The sequence below is a fragment of the Galeopterus variegatus genome, unplaced genomic scaffold, assembly GCF_000696425.1.
Source record: "Galeopterus variegatus unplaced genomic scaffold, G_variegatus-3.0.2 Scaffold1130, whole genome shotgun sequence".
In the NCBI taxonomy this organism is placed as follows: domain Eukaryota; kingdom Metazoa; phylum Chordata; class Mammalia; order Dermoptera; family Cynocephalidae; genus Galeopterus; species Galeopterus variegatus.
This window is the reverse complement of record NW_007727241.1, coordinates 407,154-417,635: the sequence shown is the minus strand read 5'-3', so window position 1 is coordinate 417,635 and position 10,482 is coordinate 407,154. Positions and strand designations below refer to the sequence as shown.

The window sequence follows — 10,482 nt, the reverse complement described above, 5'->3', positions numbered from 1 at the left end:
GGACTCTGAACTGGAGAGTCCACTGGGTGTCAGCCCCAACTGGTGCTCCCCTCAGGGCTCAAAGTTTGGTCCCCACCAAGCCTGCTCCCCTGGAGCATCTAAGTCCAGCTTCCCATCCCCCCTCCTCTCAGCCCCACACCTCCTGGGATCCAAAGGGAATGCCCTGTCACCTGGATGGACCGTGATAACCTTGAGCAACAGCATGCAGGCCAGGTAGGAGGGCGTCCCTGTTGGTGAGGGGAATCTGAGCGGTGAGTTGGAGGAGGAAGGACCCACTACTTGTGGCCAGAACTTTGGTCACCAGATGGGGGTGGGGATCTTCCTATGACACACAGGGCTCACACGCCAAGGACCTCAACTGCTTGGGACCTCGGACATCATATGCATGCCTCCCTAAGGAGAGAGCATGCTGCTGCTGGATATATCTGGGTCTCTAGGAGGCCGGGCAGCTTGTGGGCACGTTGCCTAAGTGTGTGAGGGGGAGGGTGGGGCTCAGATGACTGGTAACACAAGGGTGGGCGAGTGGGCGGGTGAAACCAGGATGTGGTTCCCCCCACCTATCAAGGGTCAAGAAGTCCAGCCCTTTACCCAGAATAAGTCTCCAGGAGCCATCCTGGGCCCACCAGTGCCCAGGTCCATCTCACCCATTCCCACTCCTCCCTCTCTCCAGTCTGGCCCTCCCCCAGCACTGCTTGAGGATTTCTAGAAATGAGGGGATTAGGAGAAGCAAGCTGATTTGGATGGGAGTGGGGGTACTAGTGTCCGGAAGCTGCATTTGCATAGCAATCTCCTGCTTTACTTCCATAGTGCTGACTAGGTGGTTTGGCAGAAGAGTGAGTGCAGCTGATGGAGAAATTTGGACCATTCATATTCAGATCTCCATTAAAGGAATACACCCCTAGCAGGTGTCTGCTTTATCTAGTGCCTTCTGCTCAGACTTATCACCCCGTGGGAAATCCACTCATTTATTATTTATTTATTTCTATTTTTTGGTGGCTGGCTGGTATGGGGATCGGAACCCATGACTTTGGTGTTATAAGGCTGAGCTGTAACCAACTGAGCTACCCAGCCAGCACCCATTTACTATTTTATTCACCATTTAACTAGCGTTTATTGAGAACCTACAAAGTGACCATTACACAAAATGTATTTTTACAGACACAAATGATAGATACACCCCATTCCACATAACTCCACAGTTGTACAGGTATTAGTCCAAGAATATGCCACACTCTCTGGCATGTGTATTACACACCGACAGGAGGTAACACAGCACACAGAAAAGAAGGATTGGGTGTAACATGCTGGGTGAAACATGTGCCCACTCCTCACCACACACTGTCTCTAGCTCCTTTTATACTAATCATATTTTTTCTCTGTATCTGTGTTTCTAGCTCCATATGTTCGTATTATCCAGTTGCCACCTTTTGGAGAAGCAGTTTATCTCTTGGTTAAGAGAGCTGGCTCAGGCTGACCCTGTGGCGCACTCGGGAGGGTGCGGCGCTGGGAGCGCAGCGGCGCTTCCACAGCGGGTTCGGATCCTATATAGGAATGGCTGGTGCGCTCACTGGCAACACCACACCAAGGGTTGCGATCCCCTTACTGGTCACGAAAATAGCAAAAACAAAGAGAGAGCTGGCTCAAAGTCAGGCTGGGTTCTAATGTCAGCTCTCTCATGAACTAGTTATATAACACTGAACAAATTATTTAACCTCTCTAAGCCACCCGCACAAGCACAAGTGCTCCACCATCTGGGAAGGACCCATTCAGCCAGTCTCCAGCAGTGGAATAGCCATCTAACTAGACCGATGGGCTGAGGTGCTGGGCAGGCCAGGGCTGCCCCCTGGTGGTCACAGAACATGAGGGCCTGAGGCACCAATGGTGGCTTTTCTCACCTGGGTCCCAATTCCAGCTTCTGCCCTTTTCCACCTTGCCTCTTGCTATCAACACCCTATCCCCACCCCAAAGAATCAATGTGGGAAAAATTGTCTCTTCTACTTCAACTGTGAGAATTCCAGGGTTTGGGGAGGGAAGAAAGGTCACTACCAGTGAGAACGTGGAATGGGCAACTGGCCTGAGGATAAAACTCCGTACTTGCACAGAGTAAGGTGCACGCTCAACCACATGGGGCTACTCCATGTCCCAGAACAAGGGGGCTTCCAAACCACTCTTTTGTTATAATGATGGGCCTTGTTATTTCCAGAGTCTCAAGAGAAAAGGCTACAAATAGGAAAGTTCTGAAGTGGATGCGCACCTGTCTCTGTTCTTTAAAGTCATCTGTGGGCTGGCTGGATGGCAGTCAAGGCCAATAAACTTCCAACTCAGCTCAGAGCAGGAAAGGAGGGGAAAACACAGAGGGTGCCACAGCTCCAGCACAGGTGACACAGCCTGCCCTGGAGATTCCTCCTCCAAGTGTTATTAGGTGCGAGGTGGGGGGAACTTCTCCTCTGCCAAGTCCGCATTGACATTCTTCAACCATTGAACGGCCCCCAGGTTGATAGTTTCAGCCTCTGACAACAGCTTCTCCTCTAAAGTTCATAGCACTTGATCCTGTGACCTTCCGTCTCTCCCTCTTGTTGTCATTGTTCAGCCTCCCTTTCATTCATTAGAGCTGGCAACTGACTCTCCAGCTTCCTCTCTATTTCAACCTCTGCCATCTCTCTGGTGGACTTAATGTCCACATAAATGACATTTTTAACAGTGAGATATAATTACACACTGTAAAATGCACAGATCTTAAGCGCACAGTTTGATGACCTTTGGCCCATGTAAACAACTCTGTAATTGAGGCATAGATAATTCTCATCACCCCAGAAAATTCCCCATGCCCCTTTTTGGTCAATCCCTCTTTCATCCTCGAAGCAACCACTGATATGCGCCCCTAGCTGGTGAAGTGGCACATGCCTGTTGTCCCAGCTACTCATAATTCTCATCACCCCAGAAAATTCCCCATGCCCCTTTTTGGTCAATCCCTCTTTCATCCTAGAAGCAACCACTGATATGCGCCCCTAGCTGGTGAAGTGGCACATGCCTGTTGTCCCAGCTACTTGGGAGGCTGAGGCTGGAGGATTGCTCAGGCCCAGAAGTTCTGGGCTGTAGTGCACTATGCCAGTCAGATGTCTGCATAAAGCTCAGCATCAATACGGATACCTTCTGGGAGTGGGGATCACCAGGTTGCCTAAGGAGTGGTGAAAAACAGTGGTCAGAAACAGAGCAGGTCTAATCTCCCATTGCTATCAGTAGTAGGATCGCACCTGTGAATAGCCTCTGCACCCCAGCCTGGGCAACTAGAGAGACCCCATCTTCCAAAAAAAAAAAATCATACTCCTATAGATTAGTTTAATCTGTTCTTGAACGTCATATCAATAGAACCATATAGTACATGCTCATATCTGGCTTTTTTTGTTCTGCATAATGTCTGTGAGATTCATCCATGTTGTTGAGTGTGTATGTAGTTTGTTTCTTCTTGTTGCTGAGTAGCATTCCACTATGTGGATGTACTGCAGCTAGTTCATCTATTCACTGGATGATGTACCATTGGGTTGCTTCTATTTTTTGTTATTATGAAGGAATGTGCTATGGACATTCTTGGACATGTCTCACAAATGCCTTTTCTTTTTTTTTTTTTTTTTAAAAAGATGACCGGTAAGGGGATCTTAACCCTTGACTTGGTGCTGTCAGCACCACGCTCAGCCAGTGAGCAAACCAGCCATCCCTATATGGGATCCGAACCCGGGGCCTTGGTGTTATCAGCACCGCACTCTCCCGAGTGAGCCACGGGCCGGCCCACAAATGCTTTTTCAATACCCTAACTTCACAGTTGCTTCACCTTGTCCACTCCAACCATCACCTTCACTTTGCATGCCTGAATCTTGTCACCATGGAAGCTGTTCCACTTTGGAATCTCACCTCCTCTTTCACGGGGACATAAAAGCCATCAGGCCAGAGTCCCTCCAGACTCCTGTACCCTACACACATGCCTTCACACCATTCTCCTATTGGGTTGTTTCTCCCACTTTCATTCAACAAATTTTGAGCATCTACCATGGCATACCCAGGCAATCCCATCATAGCCACAGTTTTAATTACTGCTATTATCTGTTGAGTCACCATTTTGCATCTCCACCTTAGACCTCCGTCTTGAGGTCTGAGTCCAGAGTATCTAACTGCTTCCAGACATCTCCTGCTGAATGTTCCATAAGCATTTCAAAATCATCGGTGTTCACCCAAACCGGGTCAGACTCCTATAATCCCTGTCTCAGTGAATGGAATCACACCCACCCAATCACATAAGGCAAACCCTGCAATTCATCTTACTCTGCCTTCTCTCTCATTTCCTCATCCAAACAGTCTCCAAATCCTATCTATTCCGCCTCTAAAATATCGGGGTGTCCTTACCCACATCTTCATTCCCACTGCAGGGTAAGGCTCTTGTCATCTCAGGATGAAACTAGAACAATTCCTTTCCTATAGATAGTGTGGCTTCTGCTCAATATCCATTCCACCCTCCAAGCTGAGGCTTGAGGCTCATTCATCTATCCAGCAATGCTGCTGGGTGCCTTCCATGTGCCAGAATCCCATCTTCATCTCTCCTTATCTCTCATATCTCCCACATCTCTGCCCTCTTTCTGTCTCACCATCTGCATGCATATCACTTGTTCCTTCCCTATCTCTCTACCCACACCCCACATCTCTCCCTCTCTCTCTCTCTACAAACACACACACACGCAGAAATCTCTGCTTATTGATTCATTCAACAAATATTTACTGAGTATGTTCCATGTGCCACGCACTCTGTCTCTGTGTTTCTCTCTTTTCCACCTCTCTCTGCATCTCTTTCTGCCTCCCCATCTTTTTCCACATTATCTGTCCCCATTCCTCTTTCTCCCACTCTGTCTCTCACTCTTTCTCCCCATTTCTCTCTGAGTGGGAGAAAGAAGGAAGGCTGGTGAGGTGCTCGCCTTTTCCCTCTGGGGACCAATCATCTCTCCACTGAGAATCCCTTTCCGACTCTGCCGAGCTGGCTGACACCACTGTTGCAAGCCCTGGGATTCTGTGCAAGCATGCTTTAAAAAAAAAATTAATCTACAATATTAGAGGAACACTTTAATCACATCTCTTAGCAACTGATGAATCAAGCAGGCAAAACATTACTAAAGACATAGATGAGTGAAACCAGGCTATTAACAAGCTCAATCTAATGGAAATATGTAGAATCTTAGAATAATTTGAAAATACACATTCTTTTCAGGTAAACATAAACATTTAGAAAAAAGAACCAAAGCATGCAGAACACAACTGCTGACCAGAATCCATGGCAATTTAAGAGCAATATCAAAGAATACTTATTTTATTTTATTTTATTTTATTTTTATTTTTTTTAAAAGATGACCGGTAAGGGGATCTTAACCCTTGACTTGGTGTTGTCAGCACCACGCTCAGCCAGTGAGCAAACCGGCCATCCCTATATGGGATCCGAACCCGTGGCCTTGGTGTTATCAGCACTGCACTCTCCCGAGTGAGCCACAGGCCGGCCCCAAAGAATACTTATTATATTAGAAAACTTTTAAAACATGTTTCTCATGTTTCACATGGTTTTTTGTTTTGTTTTGTTTTGTTTTGGCAGCTGGCTGGTACAGGGATGAAAGCCTGGACCTTAGTGTTACCAGTACCACGCTCTAACCAACTGAGCTAACCAGTCAGCTTCTCATGTATTTTTAAAATTTAGAAACCTACTTCTAAATAATTCAAATGCCAATAGAAAATGTTTTGATGGAATTTAAAATATTTTGAACTGAGTAACAAGGAAAACACAGATTATCAAAACTGTGGGATGTGGCTAAAACAATTCATAGAAGAAAAAAATGTTCATATCACAGGGCTGATTTCAGTAAAAGCTACAAGTTTAAAAGCTTAAAGGGGACTGGCCAGTTAGTTTAGTTGGTTAGAGTGCAGCCTTGTAACATCAAAGTCAAGGGTTTGGTTCCAGTACCAGCTGGCCGGCCAAAAAAAAAAGAAAGAAAAAATGTTCATTTTAGGAAAGAAAGTTTGAAATCAATGAGTTGAACAGAGATGTCAAGAAATTAGAAAAAGAACACAGAATAATCCAAAAACGATTAAGAAGAAAATTAATTTCAGAAATCAATGAAATAGAAAACAAAAAATGAATTGAGCAGAAAACAAATATATGTCTACAGAAACTACTAATATTAATAAACCTCTCACCAAACTGACAAAGCAGAAAAAGGGGAGACAAGGCACACACACAAAATAAGTAATTTAAAGGAAATATAAATCTCAGTATAGTAGATATTTAGATAAATATCAGTGAAGTAATAATTGCAAACTTTGATAAGATAATTTCCTAGAAACTTGTGTGACCAAAACTGACTCAAGAGAAAACTAAAAGCCTGATATACCTATAACCAGTAAAAAAACTGGGTTGGCCAATTAGCTCAGTTGATTCAAGTGCGGTGTTATAATACCAAGGGCAAGGGTTCAGATCTCAGTACCAGCCAGCTACCATAAAATTCAACCACCAAAAAAGTCAACAGGCCCAGATAGTTATGAAACCTTTAAAACAGAGATAGTTTCAAATATATAAAAATTATTCTAGAGATGAGAAAATAGAAAATAGATTTCATGAGGTTAACGCAGCCTTGATACAAAAGCCAGACAAAGACAATTTGATAAAGCAAAATTATAAGCAATTTCACTCATGAACATAAATGGAAAAAAAAAAACAATAAAAATATTAGCAAACCTAAACCAAAATTGACTAAATAATGTAAAACAACTTAACCAAGCTGTCTTTTTCCTAGGAAAGCAAGTCACTAATTCATGTGATTCCTAGTTCTTATTCATACAATTCACTGTATCAGAGAAGAAGGAGGAAAAACCATATGACCTTCTCAATCAATACAATAAAAGCATTCCACAAAAGCTGTTCATGATAAATAGCCACTCAAATTCAAAACATAGGAAAAACGTTTCACGAGTCATTTGTGATTTGAAAAATTAGAAATATATGGCCCATTTGCTCACTTGGGAGAGCGTGGTGCTGAGAACACCAAGTCAAGGGTTAAGATCCCCTGACCAGTCATCTTAAAAAAAAAAAAGAAAGAAATATATATTATCTGTGTCTCTTCTTCCATGAAATTTAGTGTTTATTTTTGACATGGCTTTGTATTTTTCTGCTGTATCTTTCCTCCTGTTCCCATTCATACCCTCCTGTACCTGCCTCTTCTCTGAGCACTTGTATTTCTGAGGTGTGGCCTTCATTGCTGAAATGTTATACTAAGTTTTGTTTCTCAATTCATGATGAAATTTTCGGCTATACTTTCCATCTGCTTTTGGCAATATATTTCTGGCATATCATCATCTATTGGTAAATTGTGTTGCTCTTTTTAATTTTTTTCTTGTAGTTAATTGTACAGATGCTTCAGTCTTTTCTTTATGTTACTCATTGTGGAATATACTATAAAGTGTATGTACTTCACAGGGCCTGGTTTTCCAAAGCCTTGCAGTTTCAAATATTGACCTTGCAGAGGACTGGACATTTCCTTCAGACTATAAGTCTCTGTTGCAAGATAAGATTTGTGGCACAGCAGGTTGCTGGCTCAAAGACAGACTAGTTACTGATTGTTATGTAAAGATACTGAGAATTGCTATAGGAAGGAATGTTTGCTAAGATCAAACTGTTGTTGATACGACCACTTAATTGCCTTACTGGAATGTCATCTGGCTTGTTTCACTGAGAGTTACCAGCCTATACTGTTAAACTGTAACCCCACCCTTGTTCTCTTCCTGTAACTTCCTGGTCTGGAAAATAAATGCAGGAAGAGAACCCCAATTCGGAGTTTTCCCAAGGAAGGGTTGCCTCTCTCTTGAGGGTCCCAAAGGGAGATTAACCACTTTGGGGCCTCTCACTGCTCAGTAGAGATGGGCTTTGAGTAATCCTTTGCAACTCTGTCACCCAGGGGAAGTGGGGTGACAAATCCATGGGGGACGAAGCAACAACTCATATTTAAATTAGCTAGATTTTCCTGAATTATTAGCAGGAGGACCTTGTGGAGGGATGGGAAGAGGACCTAGATAGCTTTCAAGGTTCAAAGGCTCCTCTTCTTTTGCTATGGCAATGGATGTTTCCTTAAATTTGGCACCTCTGTGTAGCCACCACATCCTCTGTCTCTTACAGTCTCCACGTGAGACAGAATAGGGCTAGGCCAAACTGACTCCATTTTCCCTGCAGAGGACACTTTGTTAGTTTTCCACTCCTCATTCATGAGACCTCCAGGGCACATGATTACCCTATGGCCTGCCCTGATAAAATAAACTGAGATAAGAGGGGAACAGATATTCACCTAGTTGCAAAACCCCTCTCCCAAGGCTTGTTAAAATATAACTATTATTTAAAACTTATTATCTACACACTCTTTCTTTTCCTGTAATTGTAAAAATTAAGTTACAGATTAGCCTTAAGATCCCTTTGGGAGTTGCATGCAGGATGGTCCTGGAACTGACCCTGCCCTCACGACCACCATAGAGATATCAGAAATCATCAAGGCAAGATGCCTATGTCAATTGAAGAACTGCTTGTCCTTAAAAACCCTTCCCCAACTTCTCTTGGGGAGACAGCTTTTCTATTGCTGACTGCCTTATGTATAAGGCTATCTCTTCTTAATGAAGCATTGCTTGCCTTAAATTCTGCTGGTACTTTGTTCACTTCAATGACATTGAGACCCAACAACCTATTCGGTAACACAGGTTAAGAAAGCTTCTACTACTACCTTAGGCATCTCTATTTCACAGGAGGTCCCACAGGCTGTCATCACCCAAGTGCACCTAAAGGGATGCACTGAATGTTAGGAGAATTTTGCTGGCATTTTCTGAGATCTGCCACCTCTGGCATTCTATAAAACATTCTCTTTCCACCTTTCCCAGTACTCCATTGTTCGGTCAGCCTGATCTCAGCTTCTCTCTCTCCAAATGAGGCCTTTCCTCCCAGGAATGAGTATTTGCTATTGGTGTGCTATCACCTGTCACTGGGCCCCTCCCTCCCTCCCTGAGGCACTGCTGGGGACTGTCTTCTCAGCTTGAAATTTGTTCACACTGACACATAATTTGGAGTTTATAGGCTTCCTGTGTCCGCTAGCTTCACTGAAAATGTAGAGTGTGTGTGTATGTGTGTGAATTTGGAGTTTATAGGCTTCCTGTGTCCGCTAGCTTCACTGAAAATGTAGAGTGTGTGTGTGTGTGTGTGTGTGTGTGTGTGTATGTGTGTGTGTGTGTGTTTCTATTCATTTTATTGCTCTATGTGGTTTCCAGGAGACAAGAGAAGAAATTTAGAAATAAGTTTGGTCCCATACCGGCCAGCTGCCAAAAAAAGAAAGAAAAAGAAATAAGCTGCTGCCACTTTCCTCTCAAAACCTTACATGAAGACGTTCTAGAAAAGAGAAGGCTTCTGGCAATGGCAACATTGGTTAATTTGGTTATTGTTCCACAGGGATGCACCTTGCAGGCTCAGAATCCTGACTTGTTTTCCCACCTCAGGGACAGACTCCCATTAACCAAGCTCCAGAGTCTGGTGCATGCACCGGGATGCCCTTTTGTTCATTTATGAGAAACAAAGCTGCAGAGATCCACCTCTGCTCAGCACCCTCCACACTCCTGACAGACACACATATGTACACTGTATCAGTCAGAGTCCCAACAGGAAACGGCACCCACAAATCAGGATAACTTCATGAGGACAGTTTATTTTTGAAGGTATGGGTGGGGTGTAGGGGAAACACAGGGGATATTGCCACCCCCAAACCCAAAGGGATGAGGGGAGAGACAGGTTACGGCGGGGGTTCTTACATAATTTGTGCCATGGAGGCCTTCTGCATTCCAGTAAAGCATAAAATTAAAGACATAAAATAAACCAAATGTATTGAATCCAGTTATCAAACTATTAATAAAAACTTGTGATAGAATAAACCATGTACTTCTTTATCACTATATTAAATAAGAGGCAATAAATTTCAAATACAGGCAACCTTGAAGTTCAGTTTCAATAAATGAAGACATATCAGTACAAAGAATATTGTTTGGGGCCGGCCCATGGCTCACTCGGGAGAGTGCGGTGCTGATAACACCAAGGCCATGGGTTCGGATCCCGTATAGGGATGGCTGGTTAGCTCACTGGGTGAGCGTGGTGCTGACAGCACCAAGTCAAGGGTTAAGATCCCCTTACCGGTCATCTTTTAAAAAAAATAAAAATAAAAAAAATAAAGATGACCGGTAAGGGGATCTTAACCCTTGACTTGGTGTTGTCAGCACCACGCTCAGCCAGTGAGCCAACCGGCCATCCCTATACGGGATCCGAACCCATGGCCTTGGTGTTATCAGCACCGCACTCTCCCGAGTGAGCCATGGGCCGGCCCCAAACAATATTCTTTGTACTGATATGTCTTCATTTATTGAAACTGAACTTCAAGG

At 43.9% G+C, this 10,482-nt stretch overlaps 1 protein-coding gene across 1 annotated transcript in view; it reads right to left on the bottom strand.

The window, feature by feature from the left end:
- NCR3 (natural cytotoxicity triggering receptor 3) overlaps positions 1-648 on the bottom strand; it is a 5,357-nt gene extending 4,709 nt beyond the window's left edge. Inside the window, 2 exon segments of the mRNA XM_008575091.1 lie at positions 167-227; positions 624-648. Of these exon segments, the coding sequence (XP_008573313.1) occupies positions 167-227; positions 624-648 (86 nt within the window).
- Between the last annotated feature and the right edge of the window lie 9,834 nt (positions 649-10,482).